This window comes from Rissa tridactyla, chromosome 2 (assembly GCF_028500815.1).
Source record: "Rissa tridactyla isolate bRisTri1 chromosome 2, bRisTri1.patW.cur.20221130, whole genome shotgun sequence".
NCBI lineage: Eukaryota > Metazoa > Chordata > Aves > Charadriiformes > Laridae > Rissa > Rissa tridactyla.
Genome location: NC_071467.1, coordinates 118,131,966 through 118,159,156, shown reverse-complemented (window position 1 = coordinate 118,159,156; position 27,191 = coordinate 118,131,966). Strand labels below are relative to the sequence as shown.

The following is a 27,191-nucleotide window of genomic DNA, read 5'->3' as shown; positions in this document are numbered from 1 at the left end:
ATCGAAGGACTGCAAGCCACAGCATGCAATACAATACTTTGCAGTACTAAAGGACCTTCTGAATGAGGGTCTCGCATTAATTAATTAAGCCTCAGAGCACCTAGAAGGAAAATCTATCCTATTTTACCAGCAAGTGCAATGAGTATACTAAGGTCACACAGAATAGAGGAGCAAAGGAAAGAGAAATCCTGGTGTTCTGACTCCTGACTCCTTGCTGCATCTATTAGCTCATGAGTCCCCTACAAAGGACACACATGGAGGACAAAAGGTCACCCACAGCCGTGCCCTGAGGGGCACCGCACTGAGAGGTTTGATAAGGTGCAGGAGAATGAATAACAGGGTCACACAGATTGACGCAGGTCAGTAAAGAATATGGCATTAAGAAAATTGATCCTTTCAAAGCCTCCAGCCACATGCTTATGTCAGAACCAGACGTGACTTGTGTCTGTGTTTCATACGATACCACCAAGTATCCACCAAAGGGCTTTCCTTCATGTTTAAATAATGAAATGCAATGTAATGCCGACAGGTGCTTTTTCACAGGGAGAAGGGAGACGAAGGGAAAGTGTTTGGGTGGGCTGAGGCAGAGCCCGGGTCTTCCCAGCCTCTCCCACCCCTCCCTGCCCTTCCCTGCCCACATGGCTTGCAAGCCAGAGGTCACCAGCAGCTGGACGTGCCCATCTGTCTGCAAGGAGACAAGCACATGGACACTGGAAGAGAGAATAACCCATATATGATTGGCGTGTGCGAGCCCAGCATAGCAGCTACGGTGTCCGTGCAAAAGACGGGAGGCTGTCATGGGGAAGAAAAAGAAATGTGCTTTGCAGGTCATCATGGAAGACGGTTGGTATCGCTATGGGATCATTTCAGTTTGGATGCTGCTGAATACTCGAGAAAATATCTCATGACTTTCCAAGCACATAGTTTTGCATCTCTCAAAGATCATGCAGTTTTCGTTTGCTCATGCAGGGAACTTTTGTCAATTTGCCAAACTAAAGTAAATATTAAGAGCGTCACTGTAGTAAAAGAATATAATGTATAATCAATAAGGGACATTCTGCCAAGCTCAGCTGGCACTTAAGGACTAGCTGTGTAAAGCATTGCGCATGTAAAACCCAGCAACAAATGCAATTACTCTTTGTTCTTTGTCTTGCAGCTGGAATAGAGATTGATGGACAAATCGAAAGTGACACAGAGAGTGAAGGTAACGTAGAGATTAAAAAATGTGGTCTTGTTTGAAATACGGGAGGTGATGCCTTTTGTTTTTCTCTCTGGCTTGTGACTTGCTCTACAACAGGAATCACTTCATGAGCTACTTGTAAGCAAGAAGATTTTTCCCTTGAGGTTTGACTTATAATAGTGATATGTAAACCACTGTTCTTGAGCAGTCTGTCCCCTTTCAGCCATGCTCCTAGAGCAGGAGGGAGGCTGTCGGAGTCCACATCCCTTGGTGGTCATCCCTAGTGAAACAGGCGTGGCAGTAAAGTACCACCCTGTGCAGGGCCGGGACTGCTTTGCCCCGTGCCGAGGTCCCGCTTGCCCTCCCCGTACTGCTTGCTTAGACCATAACACACTGGTATCTTGATTAATCATGACCATGAGAAGAAAAAAATGAAAATGGGTTGGAGGCAGACTGATGGCTGTTAGGAAACTCAGGAAGAGCCAGTGACAGGATTAAAAACCGCTTTAACCCTGGGTGTATAGTAAATAAAAAGAAATAGCTAAGGGGTAGGATTGTAACACCCAATAAAGCTAGCTAGCTAATAGGTAAGATAACAGCAGCACTGGATAGGTGATATGAATGTAGACGCTACTGCAAAAATGGTTCACAGACATGTCTGTACGATCCATAAAATATGAGAAAGTAATTAACAAATGGCTGGGATGTATTTTTTTAATCATATCCACCTTTCCCATACAGGCAAAGAAGGAAATAAGATAAAAGTAACAAATGAACGCTCCACATTTATCTATTTGATAGATTGCAAATGAAAACCATGATAGTTGTCTGCCTAAAATGAACATTTTAGGGGGTGGTCTTTTGACCCTGATCACTAACTGAAATTCAGCTGAGATGCAGCATTTTACATAGTAACTGAAACCTATCGAGTTTGAGGCTCTTGAGAAATAAGTTGAAAGCTCCTTCACATTCCCAGAGACAAGTGTGACAACTACCTCCTACTAAATTTTTACCACTATCAAGCAAAAACTATTTGCTTGTTATTAATTTCTAACTATTCACCAAAACAAAAATGCAAATACTCAAACCCTTTTTGCTTCCATTTTCCTCACCTTTTAAGCTGCTCATTTGTCACTCTGGATCCCACTCCAGCACAATTTCCTTCTTCCATTACAATTTCTCCAACACTGGAGAAAATGCCAAAATTACAAATTTCATGGTTTTTTTGTTTGAACATTCTATTTTCATCAGTAAGAAATTTTGGAAAATTAGAAGCCAAAAGAGTCTGGAAAACTTACTATTGATTTTAATGTACTTGCTGGCAAAAGGGATGGAGGGGCTTGAGGTTTTTTGAACATATTTTTACCCTTTCCATAATATTCTGCAATTAAATCACACTCCATTTCAATCCTTCAAACTGGAAGCACTTCTGACTTCTGGTCAAATGAGGTTTTTAGCTTGCAATGCCAATAAGAATGAAATGTGCATCAGAGACTACCTGGTTTTGTTTTTTTTTTCCTCTGGATGTAGACCTTCCTATTGAAACGAAAACTCAGAGAAATGAGACCTGGTGCTGCCTAAGCTGTACCTTTTCTCTATATAAATAGAATACCTCCATCCCCAGCCTTGAAAAGTAAACAGCTTTCAAGGACATTGCACCAACAAGCACACTATATACTGTTTAACTGGCTGCAATTTCTCTTTCCGTTCCTCTGGTGTGTTTACAGGTCAAGAAGATATCTGCCTGTGCTCTCTGACAGATGGGCTTGTGCATTTGTAACTAACTTCCAATTTTCTTACAGTCACATATCAGTCACTGATGTGCTGAAGTGAGTTGTGCAGTATTACTACATAACCAAAGAGTTGGATGTCGTTGTTGGATGGGGCATAATGCAAAGCCCACCAAGGTCAACAGGTATCTGCTCATTGACTTCCCTAGGGTTTGAATCATGCATCCAAGCTGCCTGTGCTTTTCTGACGAATCCTGATTTTGCCAGCATGGAAAGCTAAGTGTTTCCCAAAGTACTTGTTTTTATCCCTTGCAGAAGATGAAGAAAAGGACAAGATGCCCAAGAAACAGTGCCGCAGGGAAACCAGCAGAGCAAGCAGACTCGAAGGGAAAAGGCAAGAGAAAGACAAAGAAGATGAGAGCAAAGAGGAAGACAGTTGTAGCCAACAAAACAGAGCTTCTAGGAGAAAAAACTACCAAAGTAAAAACAGCGATGGAAAAAAGGCAGGAGAGGAACAAAGTCAGCAGAGAGAGAAAGGCAAAAAGGCTCCTACCAAAGATCAAAAGGAGTCAGAAAACAAAGGAAGGAGAACAAATAAGAAAGGAAAGGAGGGGGAGAACAAGCAGAAGAAAGACAGGAAAAACAGGTAATTAAACAATCCCTGAGTATGGTGCCTTGGATCAGTCTGGCAGCGGTATCGACATGCCAGTGGCGTATGGGTCACAACTGCAAAACCACAGACTGTGAGACACTACTGCTTTCCCAAAAGAGATAAAACAGTGGAAAGCAGTAGTGTAAAATGCCACACAGCCAAACTGTTTCCAGGATCTTCTGTCATTGTAATTTCTCAGCCAGGATGAGATCCATGCATGTAGTGGAGTCCTAGTGGGGTAGAAAAGCACTCTTAAAGAAGACAGCTTGAGCGACTCGGATCCGGCCGAATTTTTTCAGTTGGTCTATGGAAATGTTCAGGTTAAAAGGGATCTCTCATGTTTCCAAGTCTCTTCCTCTTCCAAATCTTGCTTGTCCCAGCCCGCTGCTTCTCCCCATATCTTCCCTCTGAAGGTGTGAAAAACATTTCTCCAGAGCTAGCTGTAGCCCTAGGCAATGCTTCCATAGCTGAATCATGGTCCAAAGCACAATGTCGGGTGAGTTATGGTGGGACGCAATGGCCTCTTCATTATCCTGGCTGGAAGCAGCCTCGTTCTGAGCATGAAGGGGCCACGCTGGCATCGCACCGAGCCAGGGGACGGCGAGGCACTGTGTCCATGTCAGAGGGGGATCCTCGGGGGCCAGCGTCGCTGTGCCCACCCTAAGCAAGACCTTCCCTCTCACTCCTGTGAGATTTTCCACTTTGTGCCCTTTATTCTGTGTCTCCCCCAGCACTTCTTCTGCTTCTTCCAACTCATCTGATGAGGAGTCACTCTCGGAGGAAGAGCTCGCGATGCTGATGGAGCAAGTGGAGCAAAAGAAAAAACTAATTTCCACCATGAGGAACAAACCCTGGAGGATGGTGAAGAAGCTCTCAGTGCTCAGGTACCCACAACACCTGGAACTCATACCCCTGGGGTCTTTGCTGACTGTCAGATGCACATTTGCCTCTCCTAGAAATTGCATTTTTGCTGCTGCTACTGTAACACCCCCGTCTCAGAAAAAGCTATTGGCAGAGCCTGGCCAGCCTGTCTGGGTTTAAATGATCACAGTTAAAATGGGGAATTTGATTTTCAGCCTCTGTAACCAGAGAACGGACAAGGTGCAAATCTGTTCAACTGATACCCACAGCCAGGTCATCCTACCCTTGTATTTAAGACCAAACGACTCACTACCGCCAGGCTACTTGTTAAAACAAACTCTGTGCCCTGGTTTGCTTAGTCATGCCTACTGTCAGACAGAAATCAGAGCAGCAAAGTGCCACGTTACTTCACACTTCCTGAGACAGTGCCACTTGGAAAAAATACTGTATTATTTGCAGAGGTTTACGGAGCAAAGATAATACTGCCAGACAGTCCCCACTGAATGTGGGAACAACTCAGGCAGCTGCAGAGATCCTTTAGTGCAGAGCAACGGGGGGCAGCGGAGCAGGGATGACCAGGATCATTCCCATGTCAAGGCAATATTTCAAATCCCAGCTCTGTTGCTTAAAAATCACCTGAAATTGGGGAGCTTTCAAAATAGCATTGCAAGGCATGCACAGTCCCACGGGGAGTGGTGATGTCCCCCCTCCGTCTTTGCCAAGAGGCTGCTCGGAGCTGCAGTGACCAGGCTGTGAAGGCTGGCTGTCACCGTGTGTCTCTGCTTCTCTCTTTCACACCCTGAAGGCCAAGACCTGCTCCATCTTCCGTTAAAATCAGGAGCCTTGAACACTGCCAATTATTTCTAAAAATCTGGGTAAAGATCGATGCAGAAAAACTGTATTAAAGCAGCTTTGCTAAATCACAGGCACACTATAAACTTGAGCTCATTACAAATAAAGTCTTATCACCTTAAAAGTGCAAAGTTCTGCAAGAAAAGAGAAAAAAAAAGCAAAGCACTACTATTTCTGACATATTTTGCCTTTGCTATGGGATCCTGGCTAAAATTCTGCCTGGGATTGTGTTTAATAACATACCTCCATCCTTTCATCTTATCCCTGAGCCACGGCAATCCTTGCCACCCGCTAATGAACCTAAATAAAATTGTTGCATTGCTTGTGCAGAGGTCTCCAGAAAGGCTCTCAGAGTGCAGTACATTCGTTAGTTATTTTGGCTGCACAAACTCAACCCTCAGACAAGAAAAGATTAGCCCCATTGCACAGATGAGGAATGTGAAACACAAGGAGAAGGAAACAATGTGTTCCAGACTTAGAAATCTCACTTAAGGTTTGCAGATAAAGATGCGGATGAACTAGACAACTATTCCTAAGAAGTAGATGTCCACCTTCCCCACAGGCTTAGGATTGCAAAGGACCTCCCAACTCCTTAAATTTAATCTCTTCTTACGCTGTATCAATGACATCAATACATGATATAATCTTATTCACAAACTCAGCATACCCTAACAACACCTACCTGGTTCTTTTCTCTGTATTTCCCTTAGAAACCTATTCTAAAACTAATTTCAATTTGCAGCTTGATTTTACTCCTGACCAGCATACACTCATTTCTCTGGCACTGAGATTATCCTGTTGGGCCAGTTGGACGCCTCTGATATTTATACAGGGAAGTGTTCGTGAAGGGAAATTCTCCATCCTCTTGGAGTTTGTTTCACTAGAAAATGTTGGTTTTTTCCTTGATCAATGCACCAGGAGTGAAAAGTTATAGTAGATATGCCGGGGTGGGAGAGCTCTGGAGCAAGATGAACAGGCGGGCTTCTAATCTATACCCAGGGAAAAGCAGGGAGCAAGATTTGGGACACATCTCTGCATGAGCACTGTGGGGACCTGGTAGCTAGCCCTGGGTTGGCTTGTGAGCTCTGCTCGGCACAGCAACACCACCAGCAGATAGCAGCTGGCACCCCAGACACAGCATGGGGCACGGAGAGCCCAAACCCCTGCCTTCACACAGGGAGGGCAGCGCGGCTGCTTTCCCACCGGCGCGGGCAGAGGAGAAAAGCTAAAGACCCTTCTGCTGTTCCAATAACCCGCTTGTTTCTTTCCCAATTAGGGAGGCACAAGCTTTTGTAGAGAAGTTTGAAGGAGCTCTGGGAAAAGGGAAGGGCAAAAAGTTGTACGCTTATAAGATGATGATGGCAAAGGTAAGTGCTGCAAAGATGTCAGGGAAAAGCCTGGGTACCTCGTTATGCATTCAGCCCATTTTTTGTTGGGTTTATTAACCCATATTTGGCAAGAGAGACACCAGGAAATCAGAATAAAACTTCCCACCCACATTCAAAAATACTAGCCAGCTTCAAATCTATGACGTTTACAGAAATAATAGCGGGAAATTTCCCCCAACCTGAATCTCATTGCGACCTTCCCTGAAGCAAGGGAGGTTTTGCAGGGGCAGGGAAAAACACTGCTTTCTGGTTGCACTCTCCAAAACCTTGAAGCGTGGGACAAGGTAGCCCTAAGGAGGAGAGAAGCTGTGCCAAACTCTTGCCCTGTCCCGTGGACTCCTGTAATGTTTCTTCTTCCCCGTTAATGAGACAAAGAGGAGGATGATGACTGTGTTGCAAGTTTTAAGTTGTCAGCCAAGTTGCATGTTGTCATGGAGATTATATAGAGAAGCGAAAAACGGAGCCAGGTCTGAGATCATGAAATCAATGGGAGTTTAGCCGCTGGTCTGATGAGGAAGGATTCAAGCTCAGTATTTTATCAAATTAAGTTTTGTTTTAAATACAGTTGGTTCTGTGTCAATTCTTTCAACCCAGAGCTAGGTCTGAATTTTCTACCCCTACATAACATGGTAAACTCATAGCACAACTGCAACTTTCCAAAAGCCTGGGAAGGTTAAAATTCAGATAATGAATGTGAATACTTGGGGTGGGGGGCTTTTGGATTGAAGGCAGTTTCTGAAATAGTCCAAAAGATCAGACCCAGACCAGAGTTTTTGCTTTTGACTTTACACTCATTCCTAGCAGTGCTACCATACCCTGACATTAGAAAGCCCTACAGCCTCCCTCTTCGCTCCTCTCTGCTCACAGCAATCTTGTCTTGTTTCAGAAATGGGTGAAATTTAAGAGAGACTTTGACAATTTCAAAACCCAGTGCATACCCTGGGAGATGAAGATAAAAGAAGTGGAGAGTAAGTGGAAGTTGCTGCGCAGTGGCAGTGAGATGTTTTGTAAGACAGCTTTGTCTTCATCCAAACAATGCTCCTGGTCCCGTCTCCGCCCACCCGGGGCACCGCTGCCAACCTGGGAGCATGCACCCCAGGCAGCTCCGGGCTTTGCCATCTCCATCAGTGGCGGGGACTGTTGGGAGGGTCTTGGGCAACATGCTGGGGAGACCTAAGGTTGAAGGGGTCCAGGTCTTGCTGAGGATAGCTTAACCCTCCTAAACTCCTAACCACTAAGTGTCTCCTGGTTCAAGGTCATTTTGGCTCCTCAGTTGCTTCCTACTTCATATTTCTGCGGTGGATGTACGGAGTAAATCTTGTCCTTTTTGGGTTAATATTTGGACTCGTTATAATTCCAGAGGTAAGTCTTTAATTCTCCTTTCAGTAACATCTTGCCTGTTGCTTAAGAGGAACGTGAGATTGACAGCACAAACAAGTGTCTTATGAGGTTTAGGATGGGTATTAGGAAAAAATTCTTCACAGAAAGGGTTATCAAATATTGGAACAGGCTGCCCAGGGAAGTGGTTGAGTCACCATCCCTGGAGGTATTTAGAAGATGGGGACAGGGTTTTGCGGTGGTTTTGTTAGTATTAGGTTAACACTTGGACTTAATGATCTTAAATGTCCCTTCCAACCTAGACAATTCTATGAATCTATAACAGGCAATCCTTTAGAAAAATGAAATGTATAAGGACAATTATTTACATAGACCAAGGAGCAAAAGTCGGAATGCAATCAGGAGACCTAAAATGCTATCAAAGATCCTGCCCATCCATCAGCTAAAACAGGAGCTCAAAAACCTAACCTGAGGCTATTTTTACATTTTGACTGAAGCGTAAAACATGATGTATGAATCCTCCTAGGTACAAGCTCAGCTCCGTAAGAGCCATAAGAAGTGGACTGTGCTCTGAAACTGATTAAGAAAACCCCCATGACAGTATGGGACCTCCCCAAGCATTTTCTTCACCTTTCCGCATTGCAAAAATCACAATACACACGATAAAGTAGGATTGGTTATTCCCACGCAATTACCAAGGACCAGGGCCACCAGCTGCAATGCAGTCCTCACTGGGTGTGTTGAGCCCAGTTTTCACTAACATGCAGTTGCATGAGCTTTCACAGACACGAGGATAAGGTGAGGGTGGAAAATCCTGCTTTCTGATGGACAGTGACAATGCCAGGACCCTTCCTCAGGCTCAGGAGCCCCTTTTGGACCCTCTGAGGTTCACGGCCCTGGGGGGACAGGCACGGCAGAGCCCCACAGGGGGAGCCATTGAGGGAAGAAACAATTTCCCAAGCACTTTGCCAACTAACATTTGTTTGGGAAATATCCCTTTTCTTTACTTCTCATTTAGATGATTCCCAAGGAGGAGTTTTATTTTTAGTTTTTCTATTTCTCACTGTTCTTGGAGAAGAAAAGGATCTCATAGTCAACTTTATGTGATCGTTTATTCAATAATTTTTTAATGTAGCCATTACAGCCCTGGCTAAATTACTCAGTGCGGTCTTCAAAGGCTGTGCAATCCGCAGACAGTGGCATCTGTTCAGTTCAATGCAGATTTTTATGAAGCAAAAATGTAGCACAGAGTCTCTCCTGAGGACCGTGCTTTTGCTCTCCTTAATGTGGTTGTTCACACTATCGAAAGTAAAAGCTCTGTTTGCTCCCGTGATGAAGAGACATAACCATTAGCACTGAACAATACAAATGTATTTTGTTAGGAACTATGCATATGGCAGACGACTAAACAGCTTTCATCTTTAAAACACACATACTGTTACTCATTGCCTACTGAGCTGTTAAGATATGGAGAGTAGCAGGGCAATAAACATTTAATCATAGAGGATTTTGAAATTAATTAGATAGCCCTAAAAAATAAGTGATAGATGATATGCTAGGGCCTTTCTAGTCTATGAATGCTAATGAGATATTTTGGTATGGGCACCAATCAGAGTCTCCTTGTAGATATATTAACTCTCCATAGCCCTTGACGTTCTCTGTCTGGACTGCAATAGCCGCTGGACTTGCTGCAAGTCCTGCTTCGCGTGGTGCCATCAGGAGAGGCTGTGCCATGAAAACTGTTCTTTGTGTCCTTTTGTCATATGCTTTTTTGCCCAAACCTAACTGCCCTTCAACTCACCTTGAGATCATTTTTCAATTCAGACTATATAATACAAAATACATCGCAAGCTCGACCCAGTGCTCTTTACTTCTCTCAAAGGAGGAGTCCTGCATAAATAGATAAAGCTAATCCCTTTATTGCGTTAGACCCATGAAGTTCAAGCAAAGAACTTCTTGCTAAACTAAGGACATTTAAACTGGAGCTGTTCATTGAGGGATAGAGTTCCTTGGCAAAGCAGTTCCTGTGCAATGGATGTTGCCAGGGAAAGGGAACTCTTCTTGTTATTTGGGTGAAATTAATTCTAAATATTTAAAACTGCTGCTCCAGTATTAAGAAATTATATATAATTAAAATCAACCACAATGAAAACCGACCAAAAGCAAACCAAAAGACTCATTAAGAAGAAAACTGCTAAAAACTGTACAGTTATACTATACATGCGTCACTGTTATTAATGTTCACCAGGTCCTGATGGGAATGCCGTACGGGAGCATGCCAAGGAAGACCGTACCCCGGGCTGAACAAGCAACAGCTATGGATTTTTCAGTTCTTTGGGATTTTGAGGTAAGCACAGAAGCGTTAATCATAAGACATCGTTTTCACACCTCGCAAAACCCTTCAGAACTTAGTGGCACTACAGGGACAGAATTGTTCCAAGATAAACCAGCAATGAACGCACCTATTTCTTCCAGAAGATGATGACACCTGCTGCCACAAAATCTTTATGGATCTCCAGAAAGTTCTGGCCAAAACAGCATGTGCACACACAGGCACCTGCATATGGATTTGAACCGCTTCCATATACAAATGTGCTGGCTGGTGTACATCGCATGTGTGCGCATACACACAAACACACACACACATAGATTTCTCAGCGTGGCGGGAACAAAGTACATGGACTTTTATTCCAAAGGAGACATATGACATCTCAAGGCATCACCCGAAACGTGCCTGTCTGGGGTCAGTGACATGCAACAGGACAAAGTAAATCCACTAAGACCAGTGGAGTTATACGGTTCCACGCTGAAGGAAGTCAAAGGAGATTTAGGAAGCCCATGTCCTTTTATCTACACAGTATTTTCATTCATAAAGCACAAGAAGCCAAAGTTGGGTTTTTCTATGAGCATTAGTAGAAGCAGGTGACTGTGCAAACTGCCCAGTGGTGAGCTCGGTACAACTCCCTTAAACCATGTTCACAGAGTTGCCTCGTGAACTCAGGCAAAAGAAAAGATCCTTTTTCAGAGGAAAAAAAAAACACCCAATAAATACTTTTCTGCAGTATTTTAAATCTATTTAGAACAACGTATAGAAACCTATATCATCAACTCACATTCATAGTGTAGAATTTTATTCTGAAAAAAACCAAAAAATTTTGTATGCACAAGAGCCGTTTTACTTCTAACTAGAAAGGCAACTGGCCCGCAGGTGAAACGCAAGACCTACTCCAAAGCAGGCAGCCAGAAGGTCAGTTCAAGCTGCGGACCTCGCTTTGCGGGCAGGAGCATCTTGCCATACCACTGAATTTGCTCATAGCCTTGGGAAAGGGATCGTTCCCCATGCCCCTGCCGTCCCTGTTCCCCTGAAACATTTATGACCCTGAAGCTGGAACCAAAGACTAGCACTTGCAGAAGCTGGAACCAAAGTTTAGCACTTGCACCCAAAGGGAAAGCCCCAGTTTCCAGCTGCCTGTGAGCACTTGGCTGCAAGCCCGACTCAGACCCTCCCCCCTCCAAATACTCTGCCTTTGAAGATTTAAGCCAAAGAGATCAAGTGGTCTTAGGGGACGTCCCAAAAAATAAAAAGATGTGTGCACGGGGTGAAGAGGTTCAGCTGTAGCCAATACCTTGGGATCTGACTTCCAAAGCTGCTAATTCTGGAAATATTTTAAAAATGTTTGGTGGTGACAGACCATATTTTACAAGTGTGGGACACAGCCCTTCTGCAACAAACCGCACCACAATTTTCTTAGCTAAAAAAAAACCCAAGAACCCTCAATTACTCTAGTGTAAAACAGATCATTAAAATTAATTCATTAATAAGGTTTCAAATACTGGTGTGTCCAGGAACCTGATAGGGTCATACCTTCATTCACCACCCATTTCCTGCTGAGGATCCTTTCAGCTCTTCCTCTCGCAGCACTTCCACCCACTTGCCAGAATCCAAAATTCAGAGGTGACGCTTTGAATAAAGTTGCACTGAATGAAAAGCTCATTTGGGCATCACGCTGCAAAAATACAAGCAGCAGCATTTAATCTCATTTGTCCAGAAAAAAACCCGACAACCGAAAAAACAATCCTGCAGGAGTGTTGCTGAACTGCAGATGCCGATTTTGTCTGGGAGACCATAAACTATACACATATCAGTGACGAAATTTGCTCTTGGATGAGGCTGTACCATTGCATGAAAGGCTGGCTACCATGACCTGTCAGTCTCCTGCCTGTGGCTTGGTACATACATCTACATTGCCCTGCTGTCATACATCTACATCTTGGTACATACATCTACATTGCCCTGCTGTCACCGAGGGCTTGATCCTCTGAACCCTTCTGCCATACAGGTCCCCGTCCTGTGCCCATTTTCTTCCTACTTGATACCAGGGAGCAATCACGCCAACTGAAGAAGTAGTCTCCAGCTATGGGGCAACAATATAGAGCTATACCCTCTGCAGCCAGAAGATGTCAAATTAAGCCCTTCACAGAGGCTTGCCCTTTGAAAATGAATGGATGCTTATTCCAGCGTGCTCCACAGGAGAGGTGCAATGGGGAAACATATTTCAGAGCAGGCAAAAAACAAAGAGTCAATACTGTGATCCTGAAAAACACATTTCAAGAGAGAGAAGCCAGGTAAATGTATGCTTTGGCAGCAAGGAGGTCAGTCACATCACGGATTTCTAGAGGACTAGAAAGGAATAAATCTCACTTGGACACCAGACACCATGTCTCACGAAGGGAGTTTAAAGAACATACTGGATGATGTGAGCAGAGAAACTCATTTTTCAGTCACCACCATTTGATGAATCAAAAAGGCAAAGACTTGGGATTACAACCTGAGAAAAAAACTTCACTGCTACCTTCCAGGAACATAATCTTTATATTTTACAAGGCTTTTTTCATTACAGCTCCCCAGCACACATTATACATAACACGTTACGAGCCCCAAGCAGCTGTGCCACAGTGTGCCAGCCATGGGCTTGCTGCATTTCCCGCCGTAGCTCAGCAGCACTGGCAGAAACACACGCAAAATTGTCCTGTGGCACTGCACTTTGCGCAGGGCAAACACGCAGCTAATGTGGCACCCAGGGATACCAAAGATTTATATCAGGTAGGAAGGAAAAACTTAGCGCTTTGGGGGAGCTTAGTGTAATTGATTAAATGAAAGTGGTCAAACACCAGAAGAGAGGCCCAGAAGAGAAGTTGTGGGATCTCCGTCCTTGGAAATTTTCAAAACTCAGCTGGACATAGCCCTGAGCCACCACCAATTTTGAAATTGGCTCTGCTTTGAGCAGGGGGCTTGACTAGATGACCTCCAGAGGTCCCTTCCCATGTAAATTATTTAATATCTCTAAACAAGGTGCATTACACAGCCTCTGATAAGAGCTCCAAATCATGTCTCAATCTTGGTCTTTCCAAAGGCTTGACTGGAGGGGAGCTTGTTCAACTCTCATGGCCAGACTGATTAACTACACTTAACTTAGGAGCTGAAAGACAACAGGCAAAAAATAGAGAAGTACAATATGCAACGATACACATCAACTTGGATGAGATATGCCAGAAAAATAGGGAGAGACTGCTAATGCAGATTAGGAGATCTGCACACTTGTTGAATGCCCAACAGTTTGTACAGCAAAAAATACATCTACTTGAGACAGCATGGTTGATGCTTTGTCTGAGCTATGCTTTCCACAGGAAAGTAATGCTTTGATCTTAGTCTTTAGTTATATTTGCTCTGCGGGTGGTAGCCAGTAAAGGGATCTAAATCTGCAGGGTACTGAGCATCTGCTGCCTCCTAGCTGAAAGGAAAAGTTTCTTCATGTTGGGAAACCCCTTTGCCACAGCATTTCTACAAGATCTGAGTGTCTGATACTGGCTTAGAGAAGCAGGTGGGCTACAGCCACAAAGAGCAGTAAGGTTTTTCTGTGAGGGATGAAACAGTGATGGATAAAAACTGCATTTTAGTTTTCAGCCAGTATCCTCCGACGTGCTCTCCCTGTTCTTCCCTCTCTTAGGAGGCTAAGCTCTTAAGACGATGGCTCTCAAAGGTGACAGAGCAGCAAACAGCCAAGAATAAGACACTAAACATTTTTCGAAGTTGATTTTCCTTGTTTTAAATCTTCAGTTTTTACCAGAAACCTCTTCCCTGCAAAAGAAAAGCTGCACGGCTTACACAAAGGCTTGCTTTTTCTTTTCCTCCAGGGCTACATCAAATACTCAGCTCTCTTTTATGGCTACTACAACAACCAGCGGACAATTGGCTGGTTAAAATACAGGCTACCGATGGCATATTTCATGGTCGGGATCAGCATATTCGGCTACAGCCTGATGGTTGTTATAAGATCGTAAGTATGGCTGGCATTGCCCTTTCTGCAAAATCCACCCAGATGTGTCTCACAGCTGGGTTCCCCTCCATGGGCACGGCTCACGGCTTGGTCCAGCCTTGCCTTGATGGCTGGGGGAGCGTGGGGCGAGGGGGCTGCCGTGCCTGCTGCAGTCACGCAGTCGACCTCAGCATCCACCACCCCTGGCTCTGGTGGGCTGGGTGGACCTGGGCAGTCCCTTGCCTCAGCCGTGTGCTCACATGCATTATTTCGAACCCTCCCACCTCCTTCTCCATCCCTCTTCTTCTCCTCTTCTCCAGATCACTTTAACCTTTCCTCTGATATTACTACAGGGCTGCCAAACAGGTGGACTTTGTACATGAAGGAGGGTTTTACTTACAGTAAATTTCAAAGGCTCCTTTTCCCATCTTTTTGTTGTAAAAACAACATCCCTGGAAGCCAATGTGAGTCACACAGATGGTGCAAGGGGTGCACAGAAGAGCCAAACACTACCAGACTCTTTTTTTGATGCATCCCCAAACCAATCAGCGGAGTTTTAAAGCAGGGCCGCAACCTCCATGCCCCTGGCGCACTGTCCCTGGGCACCAGTGAGGACCCAGCAGCACCCCCAGGGCACCAAGGATGCAACCAAGGCATGCCTTGCTGCTGAGACAGTCTCTGCAAAGCCAAAAATAAACCCCTCTGTCTCTCTCTACAGGCCACACCATGCAAAGGTTATCCTTTCTTTGCAAGAAAGAATAAGCCAATGGCTTTGTATCGCTATCAAAACAGGCCCTATTGCTGTCCAGCCTCTTGAGCCTTTGGCTGGAGTGGGACATGGGGATTTGCTGTACATTTGCCATGAAATTGCAGCATCTGTTGTCTCGCCTTCCTTGAGGGACTGGTGCTAGGAACTCTACTGGGAGTTACAGAAGGATTTCAGGGATCAAATAATAGAGAGGGAACAGCAGAAGTCATATCTGCTCCTACGCTGATTAACAAAAATAATCCTTTTTCTCTCCCTGCATGGTTTGCTGCAAGCTCTTTGGCTTCAGCATTGTGCAGCTACTGAAATCTCACAAAAACTTTGTGTTGCAGTGGGCGTATTGGACAACACAAGTGATTTTTGACTAAATTTATCTAACTAAAGGTAGCCATAACCATATACTGCACCCTAGGACCCAGAAGCACTGTAAATAGACTTTCTTCATGCACTAGCTGGTGGAAGCAGTCCTTAACCTGCTTTAATCACCTATGCTAGGTTACATTACTGTTTTTAATACAAGACCGGCAGACCCCTGAAGACCCCTTTTGACAGTTCAGTTTTGCTTAAACCTAAAGTCCCACAGCACATGATAGACAGTCGCACCCAAACCCCAAGAACAGTCACCCCGCTCCTTCCTTGCCCACCAGTAATCCCAAACCACCAGTACTGCTTTGCAAAGCTGAAGGACACGTGGTGGCTCTGTGAAACACTCCTTGACCTTGCCACCACACGTGTCCTTGAACAGGATGGCACGCAATGCCAATGAAAGTACAGCAGATGGGGACGATGACAACTTCATTTTCAGCTGGAAAATGTTCACCAGCTGGGACTACCTCATTGGCAACCCAGAGACAGCAGACAACAAGTTTGCATCCATCACCACCAGCTTCAAGGTAACCTTAACTGGCATTTCTCTGTCTGCTTCTGAGGATGCTCCCAGAACCTACCACGGCAGAGGTTTAAGGGGAAATCTGGGTACCTGCACAGCACCTCTCCATATGAACAGGGTATGGAGCTGAATCACAGCAGCTCCAGCTCCTGTGCCACAGGTCACCCCAACAACCTTTTTTAGGATTTGAGAAAAATCTGGTTTACTTCAGAGCACAATTCCCCCACCATGTTCCCCGGGGACACGGCTGGCTGTTTGCCATTTGATGTTTTTCAGTCAAACCAAGATGCCTGTATGAAGCTTTGTTTGAGCTTAACACAAACTACCAAATTCAATATAGCAGAATAGCATGGGATTACATTTCATAGGGTAGAAAACCACCCGATGTTGCCTTAGGCTTGGTGCTGCGGGATACACACTCCAATTCTGTAAGCATCCCTATTTTTTCAGGAGTCTATTGTGGACGAGCAAGAAAGTAACAAGGATGAGAACATCCATCTGAGGAGGTTCCTGCGGGTTTTGGCCAACGTCCTCATCATATGCTGCTTGTGCGGGAGCGGCTACCTCATTTATTTCGTGGTGAAACGCTCCCAGACATTTTCCAAAATGCAAAATGTTGGGTGGTATGAAAGAAATGAGGTAAGGAAAACTTGCTTCCAGTTTTCTGCTGTGATAATTTGCCTTGGACATCAGGATAATCGTTGCCACAGCTTCAGGACAGCATTCAAGGCAGAGGGATTCCCTTCCAGGGCACAGAAGTCCCCTTCAATACCTTTGTGCTTGTTTTAGCTGGGAAACACATTGGTCTCAGTGAGGACAATTTAACAGCTCCTGCAAAGAGGGGAAAATACTCTTACAATAAATCACAGTAAGTCAATGGGCTTTCAGCACTTACATCATTGGCCATTTTTTAAAGCATCTACCTCAAGTCACGTATTAATGCTTACAAATTCTGTTGTACTAGAAAGCTCTCTGAATGGTAGGAACGTCCATGATCAGACATAAAGCTAAACTCTTTATTGTCCATCTTGAAGAATGGGAATATGACTTTACAACCTGCAGAAAAATTTCAGTTGTCAAAGTTTTTCTGTGTCTAATTTTGGAATGACAATTTTAAATCTTGAAGGTCTTTGCACACACAAAAAATTTAGAAAATTGTTTCAGCCTATGGAAAGGCTTAATTTCAATGTACACTACATTATCATGTATTTATATATCAAAGCCAAATTAAATTCAAAGCCATGCATTTTTATAATTCCCTCAGAAAACATTAGCAAGACAGCACTTTCTCACAAAATGCTTTGATTTATTTCAGTGAACTTTTCCCAAAGAAAAAAAATCCTATTTAAAAAAAAAAAAAAAAGATTTAATGCCTGAGATTTTCCTGGTGATAACTTGAGATCTGACTATATACAGTCCTGGGTACTGTTCCATCTCCTGGGAAGAAAAGCGCAGGAAAGAAACATGTGAGTCAGAGGCTGCCAGCAGCTGCACAGACACAGTCCTCTGCAAGCCAATGGGCACTGTAGGGCTGTAAAAAAAGACACAGCCTGCAAGTCATGCCTGAGCTAATGCTGACTTGCCAATGACCTCGTTGACCATAGTACAACTTAGGATCTTGCACCATATAGAGGGACAAAAATACCACTAAGACGTATTTTCTTAAGCTGCAAAACTGAGTCCTTGATGTGCTTCCATTCAAACCTGTAATTGCTTATTGCAAAAGCAAAGGTGCTGAATGCGGAAAATAAACATTAGCATCGACTAATTATCTTCATGCACAGAAGCCACGTCTTGCGCTTCCTCCGAAACTAAAATAAGAACCTCAGAGCTGATGCAAGCAGTGCTATGAGGGACTTGAGGAGTCTAAATATTCATGAGTCTGGACTGACAGGGAACAAATTCTTCAGAGCTCATCCCTTTGAGATAACACTAAAAGTGCTCCTGCAAAAGCAAGCCGTGCAACCCAGCCCTGAAGTCTGACGCTGTGCTGCCTGGACGCTAAGCAAAGCCAGGAGCTGAGCTTGCTTTGGCTCCCTCCCCTTTATAAATCCTTCAGGAAGCTCCAACCAGTTGCTGATAAGTTGCTGGCAGCCCTCGCTCTGCTCTAGGAAAGATTATTTCCATTGTTACTATTAGCAATAATCTCGTTTTGCTCGTGTGGCAGGTTGAAATTGTGATGTCCTTGCTGGGTATGTTTTGCCCTCCACTGTTTGAAACCATCGCTGCACTAGAGAATTACCACCCCCGCATCGGGCTGAAGTGGCAGCTGGGGCGGATCTTCGCGCTCTTCCTTGGGAACCTCTACACATTTTTGTTGGCCTTGATGGATGACGTCAATGAAAAAGTAAGAGCTGAGCCAAAAAGCCACATCCACTAGCCTTGTCCAGAGCCAAGGGCAAGTAAAACCCATCCCTGCAGCCAGCAGGGACGATCACCCTCTTTACAGCAAGCATTTCCCCCGTCCCTGATCCTCTCAAGCCCTAGCTGCAGTGCTCCAGGGACTCACAACACAGAGGGGTTTCCAGAGAGCCTCCAGCTTCTCTTTACAGCCCTGAAAAGAGAGTGGTTATTGTTTCCTATAATCACAGCATATTAGGACAATTCGATTTTTCTCTCCATCTGACACCATTTGCAATTTCTATTAACACAGGCCCCAAGGATATAGTTTATAATCCTTTTGCCCCTGTCCTCCCCTCTTTAGCATTATCCTGGTAGCATGTTGCAGGCAGATAACTGCAGGAAAGGATAAATGTCCCACTGATCTGCAGGAAAAAAATTAGTCTGTTTTAAGCTGAGAAGAACTGGAGGAATCAGGGAGGTTTGCTCTGCCCTGAAAAAAGATGAAGAAAGTGAGGAAGGAGGAGTCAGTGGAGGTTCCCTCTGCACACACGAGGCTTGCAGGAGGTCTAGCTCCTCCGTACGCAGGGAGCAGTCTGCTAGGTCCCTGTCATGGTTTGGGCTAGGTTGGCCAATGACAAGATGACAGATGCACTCCCCCACCTCTCGCTCCGAGGAGAGGAAGAAGAGAGATAAAAAGATTTATGAGTTTAGAAAAAACTAAACTACTTTAATTAAATATTAATAATAAAATAAAAAGGAAATAATGAAATAGATACAATATATACACAAAACCTCAAGCTCCCAGGGAGATGGCACTGGGGAAGTTCCAGACTGGACTCAGTGACAAATGGGAACTGGAAAACACTGACCGGGATCAAAGAGGCAGATGAGCTGACGGGGTCCTCCTCAGACATCAGTCATTGAGGAAAGAGAGTCATTGAAGGAGAGCCAATGGAGAGGAGCCAACCTGACCCCTCTGCTCCCTCAGCTGTTACACTGAGCGTGGCAGATGGGATGGAACACCCGATCGGTCAGTTGGGGTCCCCTGACCTGCCCACTCCTCCCCACAGGTGCAGCCCCTCCATGGGGTAAACAGCCCAGTCAGGGACCCTGGCTGCCACAGCTGAACAGAAAGTTGGCTCTGCTCTACGTCCAAACTAGGACAACCCCCCCCCCCCCCCCCAAAACTCACAGTGCCCCAAGCTGCTTTTGGTCTGGAGGGGCTGCTGCTCCCCCGCTCCTGGCAAAAGGGAAGGAGTTTCTGTGCTGTTTCCCTTTCCAGTGCCAGCATTGCAATTCTCCTGTAACCAAATGCTTGTATAAAGGGTGGTAACTGGTAGGGAGGATGGGGAAACCCAACACTTTGGGTCTCTCCAAACACATCCTCTCAGGGCCCCCATTTCCTGACATTTTTGGCTGGGAGGTCTCCTCATTGCAGCTGGCTGAAGAGGACGCGGTGAAGAACATCACGCGCTGGACACTGCTTGGCCACCACAACTCATCTGCGGGGAATGGCAGTGCCGCCACCCCACCTCCCCTTGATCCTGCAGACGTGCCCAGGGGACCCTGCTGGGAGACAACTGTTGGCATTGTAAGAATTTCATTATGTAGTAAGTCTCTGGGCTGGTTTGGGGTGGGTTTTTTGTTGTTGTTGTTGATGTTTTTAGCACTTCTAGGCTTGAAGCTTTCCTTGCAAGTGGCCTCTCCTTTCCTGACTCTCGCATAGCAGCACCAAGGCAGTATAAATCCTTAGCCACAGTTCTCAACCCGTGGTGGTGAAATTCCCAGCTGCACATGGGAATTCCCAAGGCATGCACAGCTCTGCAGCCCTTTCCATGTGGGACACAAGAGGCTGGGTAGTCTGCAGCCATGCCTGCATCGCGTTTGGTTCAGATCATGACTGCGCCTTTGAAAGAACCTGTCTTGTCCACTCACTGCTGCACTTCAGTTCACATTGCAGGGAGGCTTCAGAGCACACGGGTAAAACCCAATCAGAGGACATGCCCCAAGGGGACTCCTGACACATCCCAACCACTAACGCGTCATGAAGCCATGGGATGAGAGCAGAATTAGGCAAAAATAACCTCCTGAAATGCGTGCAGGGTGGCCTTCAAGTCCTCAGAGTTTCACCCCACAAACCCACCCTGCAACCTTCCCACTTTGTGCAACTTTCTTCATTCACCGAGAAGTTCTGCAGCCAGACTATGCACAACTTGAAAAGTAAAAGCAATCATGTATTGGCTGATATAGATAGCTAGGGCTTAAGCAAGCTATGAGGCTATGCGTTAGGGTGTACACCCAATGGGTCTTCACTGGTCAAGCAGTTTTCAGTCAAGTGGGAGCAACCAGCCACCGTCACTCCCTGGAAGAGGCTGACCCGCAGTGCAACTGAGCAGTTATCCTCCAAATCCTTGGGTTTTCCCCCACCTCAGGCTTTTAAACCTTTCCTTGTCCATGTTTTTCCTTTTGAATCCTTGGGACACCAGCTATCCCCATCCTACAAGCCTTACTTCTGCCTGCAGTTTTACCGCTTACACATCTCCCGTCCCTACACTTCCTCACAGCTCTTGTTTACAACTGAGCAAATTCCTCAGGAGTCCACGGGAAGGTTATGGAGCTGAGCCGTAGCAGAGCTATCCACAATCAAAATTACCCTCAGTGTATGTATGTTTTACAGCAGCATTAACATTCTGCTTATGTTTTACGTGCTGCCACAACATACAGCGCAGTCAGTAAGACTAGAAACAACTATCAGGGTTAACAGCTCTAACAGAACTCATGATTCCCAAGCACTGAGGTAAAGCTTAGGCACCGCCGAGTGTTTGAAAACAGGCTGGGAGTATGTTCACAGCATGCCTTTCTGAAGGTTACTGTCATATAAAGATGAATGGCTTAATAAAAACCACAAGCCCGAATGCACTACTGAAATTATAGGAGCTAAATGTTTTTTCTTTGTTTTAAATTGCAGGAGTTCGTAAGGCTCACCGTGTCCGATATCCTGGTGACCTACATAACCATCCTGGTGGGAGATTTCATCCGAGCTTGCTTCGTCAGATTTGTGAATTACTGTTGGTGCTGGGACCTAGAGGCTGGATTTGTAAGTCAATGTCTTATAGCTGAGAAGACAGAAGTGATTTAGGGCCATTTGTTCAAATGCTACAGATTTGTTTTGAATTATTCCACTGGTTCTCTGGTCTTGTCTGGTAATTTAATTGGTGTAAGTCGTGTCTGCATCACTTCTCTGGATCAGTTTCATCCCAGAAAGACCCTACAGAAATGCAGTTCTCTCTCCCACCTGAGGACTTTAAAACATGAAGTTGAGTTTAAAAAAAATTAATCTAATCTTCATTCAGTAGTTATAACCCCAAACCTTTGGGCCCTTCTATAGCTCTTCTCAAAGCCCCAGACCTTCCTGCTTGTTGTCTGCCCCACAGGCAGTAGCGTGCTTTACTCACAGCATCGTCTTCTGATCAATGCTGGATGCTGGTGTTACTTCTGCTGCAGTGGAGCAATTTCCTTCCTCCCTCCTGTACGTGTAACACACAACAGCGCTGGACTCTTTGGTATTCATAAAGGCTACGTTACCAAAGCAGGCAGGACTGGAGCCGCACAAATACAGAACAGAATAACGGGGGAAACAAATTCCATTTTTTCACATAAGAAGCAACAAAAACAGATGGATTCAGACAGAGATGGGAATACCTGGCAAGAATACAATTATACCAGTGCAGCATCTGCCTAGCCGTCATACTGGGAGGGTTTCGAGGATGGGTCTGGAGGAGAGCAGAGGTGGGCTTTGCAGGTGTCTGCAGGGACCTGGTCAAGTAAGGGCAGTCAGGGCACAGCAGGCATTTTTGCTGCTCATGGAGCTTTTTGCATTTTTTCTGGAGGAGGCAGAGGATATTTCCCAGGGTGGCTGAGGGATTTTGGAGCTTGGAGGAAGCCCCCGGCAGCCAAGCAGCACACAATTACTCCCATTGCATGTGCTGACAGACCATGGTTTTGTTGAAGTTTGTGGTTTCCTCCTCCTGAACACCTATTCCTCTTCTCTTTGTTAGCTGCCTTTGATTTTTATATTTTTTTTATATGCTTTCCTCAAAACAACTTTTAGAAATACCACATGGGGTTTTTCTTCATTCTTAAGATCTCCATTGTACAAATAGCTATAAGTCTCTTCTATCCCGTAGGCACTTCTTGATGTATTTAAAAAAAAAAAAGTTTCCTGGACATCCATCCTCCACCTTCTCAGTGAAATTTTAAAGAGCTGCTTTAGGGCTTATTCTGCACCTCCCTCTCTCCTTTCCTGTGTTGTTCAGCATCAGCCCAGGCAGGCTGCGAGGTGATTTTGCACTGAGAAACAAACCCCATGCAGCATCTGTCAGGGGACGACCAGACTAACGTGCTCCAGCAGGTCAGTTTTTGCAAACGAGCAGTCCAGCCCAGCCCCCAAGGAGCCAAACAAGGCCCTTATTTATTAGGACTGCTATTTATCACTAATGTTTATTAGTAGCATTAAGTTACAGCCCATAAGATGAGGCAGCAGTAGAGGGTTTGCACTCTGCGATCTGGCAAAGGCAAATCTCTCCTTCCATGCCAAGCGGCTCCTATGGTAGTAACAGAAAGAAGAAAGCACCAGGGCTTCCCTTCTCTTTTTCTCCTACTTCCTGGGGAGATTCACATGTTCGGTGTATTACTCCACTGATGCTCAAGCAGGGGTTGGTTTGGTTTTTTTCCCCTGGACCAGGAACGAAAAAGGAGTCAAAAATGGTTTGGTAAAAGCCACCTAACCCAACTTCGCCATAGGCACCAGCACAATTGTATACGTGTTTTTCTAATGTGTGTGGTGAATGAGTCTCTTATTCAGCGGCCTTCTTACACAGAAGTACTCAAGGCAGAGGACAGCAGGCACTGAAAGTTGCCTTTGTTTTCATGGGGGAAAAAGAAAGCCAATATTAACCTCTAGCTAAAGATTTGAAGTAGAAACACACTGGAATCAAAAGAAAAAAGAAAACAATGCTTGCACCCGTCCCTTCCCAAAGCTGTGAGCAGTCAGCTAAGCAAGACTCTGACTAGGCTCCTTTTAAGTTTTCATCATAAAAGACAAACATCTTAAACCTCAACTTTGTGAACCAGACATACTGCGCAGGACGTTTCAAACATATAAAGGCATTACCCATCATTTCTTAGAACCACGTTTTCTGCGTTGCAGTGGGGCAAAAAATATTTTTTTCAAGAAAATGTAAAGGAAGAACTTTGCACATAGTTCAAGCTGCCACAAAAAACTCATCTGAGTTTTGTGTGCACAAAAGTGGATATATGTAGAAGAAACAGCAGATTCATCATAGGCAAGTCTAACAGAATAATAATTTATAAAATAACAAATACTGTCAATTAATTAGAGCAGGCTGTTCTGGATCTATCACCATTAACACGCACATCAGACATGTTACTTCATATAAAGCAGTATTTTGACTACTGGCTAGTACAGAGCAAAATGCCACCAGGCACCCACCAGGTCATACATTCCCTCATCTTTCTCTCCCTTTGCCCTCTGTTTCTGTTCTTCAGCAGCCCGCGGCTGCAAGACCTGAGCACGTGCACGTATCTGGCATAGCATTTACCCTCCAGCTCATCATTATCACCATTTAAACATTCAATATTTTACCAGGGTAGAACCGTAAGCCCATAGCCAGATGCACCAGCTGGAGTGTAAAACCCAGTCCCGTGCCGTGGCTCCTTTGCTCACAGCTGGCTTTGTATTAGCGGGGAGAAGATATAAACACAGAGCAACTCTAAGCACCTCCATATATCTTTCCAATTTTCAGCCAGCCAAGAGAGAAGCAGCAGCCCACAGCACAGCAGCTCCGATTTTGCTTTCACTGCGCTGCTGATGGTCATTCAAGCAGCACGTGCGCAGCGAGAGCCCTCCCAGAAATCCCTTCATACCAGCTTTAAATAAGCATCCTTATACCCAGCAAACAATAGCAGGTAGCTCTAGCACCAGCAAACTCTCCTTTCTTTCCCCATGCAGCCATCCTATGCCGAGTTTGACATTAGCGGCAACGTTTTGGGTTTGGTCTTCAACCAGGGAATGATTTGGTAAGATATTTCTCGGGGGGTTGTTTGTTTGTTTCTTTGTTTTTTCATTATTTAGAAAACCTGACAGTGGAGTTAGAAATCTTCCAAGCCAGCTAGAGTAACCTTTGGGTTTTGGTTTCTCTGATTGTTTGGCTTTCTGTGCTTGACTATAAAAGTGGAAGTTTAAAAGTGCCAGCTTACTCATCCAAGAGTAGGAGCAGTGGCATAACTGCAGCAGAGAACAGTCTTGCAAACCCTGCCCCACTCTCACTTCTGTAAGTCCATTATTTTTCAGCGGTAAAAATGTGTTAAGATGGTCCACGTACTGTGGGAGGAGATCAAAAAGGGCTTTGGGGTCACCACGAGCTCTTATGTCAATGCAAAGATGGGCATGGAGCCAGCTGAGCAGGTTGGGCAGGAGGGGCACGTCCCAAAACTGCCCCAGGGGAGGGCAACCAAGATTGGTTTTGCAGTGCTGTGACAGCATGAGAAGCAATAGGCAACAGCACAAAGCACCCTCAGCTCCTCTGGAAGCAGGGTTTCTTTTGCCACTGACTAATGATTTCTGCCCGTTTCCCTACTACAACATCCCTGCAGGCTCAGGGAGGTCTTTCCCTGCTGGTTACACTCACCTGATATTTTTCAAGCACGGAGGGCTCTGAGACCTCGCTGGTCCTCAATGTATGGTTACCATACCCCAACATGGATGCAGGCGGCTCTTCTTCCAGGTGCACAGAGGTAGCACAAGCCAGCCTGCTCAGACTTTGTCTGTGGGTAAACATGCCACCACATGAACACCTTTTTTTCCTGCCTCTGGGAAAAAACAAAACAAACAAAAAAAAAACCCACACACAACCCTCCTAGTCTGTCAAGAAAATATCACCTGTCCTCCTTTCCTTTTCAGGATGGGATCCTTTTATGCACCAGGGCTCGTGGGTATAAACGTGCTGCGCTTATTAACCTCCATGTATTTTCAGTGCTGGGCTGTCATGAGTAGTAATGTGCCTCATGAACGAGTCTTCAAAGCATCCAAGTCTAATAATTTTTACATGGGACTTTTGCTGTTGATCCTGTTCCTCAGCCTCCTGCCTGTGGCTTACACCATCATGTCCCTGCCTCCCTCCTTTGACTGTGGACCGTTCAGGTACTAGCAAAACGCCCAAAACACTGGTTTTCTGCTCTGATACATGGGATTATTTTCATGAAGTCAGAAGGCCTGGATTCCAGCAGAGGTGGTGAAATGCCTCCATTCTCCACCTGGTTAAATCCTTAGTGGTGCAAGGCAAGGGGTTGTGCCTAGCTGTGGGCAACACATGCCAATGAAAGCACCGGAGGACAGCAGGGGTGGGACAGTAGCTCCAGTAAAAAAAAAAAAGCAATGGGAGGACCCCTAAGGCTCTTAATAACATTGTGGGAGCAAAATAGGGGTCCAAAGCCTCCTTCTAAGACCTTCCATGGAGCCAAGAGCTCCCACAGCATGAGATTGATTTTACGTGTTGAACTTTGTTGGAAAATAGCAGGAAATGGATAGGTCTGAGCCTGAAGAGTTGCAGCTTTCTTTTTTTTTAAATGCTCTTTTTAAATTAGGACAGAATCAGCACTGCACAGAGCGTTCAGTGGACCAGATTAACATGCCAATAAAGTCTAATTTGATTGAGTAATGCCATTTCCTGTGCCCGTTGATTCTGACTCAGCAAGGAGCCAGCTTGGAACAAATTGTTCCTGTAGATGCACTGTTTTAGGTTATCCACTTCCTAATGGAGAATGATAATAGAAAGCTAAAAGACTCCAGGGAGAAGGCAAGAGACGAAAATTTCCTCAGTTCTGTAACAAGGACAGGCATCAATGAGCAATGTCAGAAGATCTGACAGGAAACTTGTCGCATGCACACTATCATTTGGAGATGACTAATCTGCAATGTGAAAGAGCTATTTCAATTCCCAATCAACCCTCCAAAAGCCACTCAGCCTGATTCAGACCCTTGGCACACCTCGCAGCTCAACTGAAAGCTCAGCTCTCCTGGGCTTAAGGCAGTTGATGAAGCTGGGGATACCCTTTAGCCAAGTTTGTCTTTATTGACTCTCATCCTCGGGACAGAGTCCAATGCCTTCCTGAGCAGAATCCTGCAAGATCCCAGGAGGCAACAAGCCTAAAGATGAGGAATAGCACTCTCTGGGTTGAATTCACAGACCCAGAGATGCTAGGAGAAGAGAAGGTCAATTATGTAACCCAGCCTTTTACAGATTTGTTCTCCTTTCATACAGAATACTCTCATCCTTTTTATCAATCCAGTTTGAAATGACTCTTTTGCTGACTTTCCTATTAAGCAATAATCACAGCTTGCTATTTTTGTCATTACTTAGCAGCTCTTCAAGTTGGCTCGTTATTTCAGAAAGCCGGAATTTGCGTATGGAAAGTCGTCTCTACCACGAAAAGGCCATATTTAACAAGATATTGATCAGAAATGTATGGTTACTGCAGTCTGTAGGGTTTTATACATTTCAGAGGGGTAAATGCAACTCATAAAGGAGACACACGTAGAAATAAATATATTATCTCCAGGCGCAAGTTGGCCTAGCAAAGATTATTCTTATAAAATCTATGGGGGGTGGCTGGGAAATGGACGGACCAATAGATAATTTAAAATTAAGTCATTCCAGTAGAATTTGTTGTCAAAATCCTTGGTGGCCAACCACAAGCTGATGCTCACTGAAAGACAGGGGAAACATGCTACTCAGCATCATTAAATTAGGGGCTATTTTGTCCCTCCAGGAAATACCTACATCCTTAACTGGCC

General features: G+C 45.0%; 1 protein-coding gene across 1 annotated transcript in view; it reads left to right on the top strand.

Moving 5' to 3' along the window:
• Positions 1–797: 797 nt before the first annotated feature.
• Positions 798–27,191, top strand: part of TMC2 (transmembrane channel like 2) — a 34,667-nt gene continuing 8,273 nt past the window's right edge. Inside the window, exons 1-16 of the mRNA XM_054190581.1 lie at positions 798–843; positions 1,157–1,204; positions 3,226–3,556; positions 4,294–4,446; positions 6,552–6,642; positions 7,550–7,631; positions 7,919–8,025; positions 10,250–10,348; positions 14,197–14,339; positions 15,830–15,977; positions 16,424–16,612; positions 18,141–18,320; positions 19,755–19,907; positions 21,285–21,413; positions 24,348–24,415; positions 25,299–25,538. Of these exons, the coding sequence (XP_054046556.1) occupies positions 798–843; positions 1,157–1,204; positions 3,226–3,556; positions 4,294–4,446; positions 6,552–6,642; positions 7,550–7,631; positions 7,919–8,025; positions 10,250–10,348; positions 14,197–14,339; positions 15,830–15,977; positions 16,424–16,612; positions 18,141–18,320; positions 19,755–19,907; positions 21,285–21,413; positions 24,348–24,415; positions 25,299–25,538 (2,207 nt within the window). The remainder of the gene's footprint in view (positions 844–1,156; positions 1,205–3,225; positions 3,557–4,293; positions 4,447–6,551; positions 6,643–7,549; positions 7,632–7,918; positions 8,026–10,249; positions 10,349–14,196; positions 14,340–15,829; positions 15,978–16,423; positions 16,613–18,140; positions 18,321–19,754; positions 19,908–21,284; positions 21,414–24,347; positions 24,416–25,298; positions 25,539–27,191) is intronic.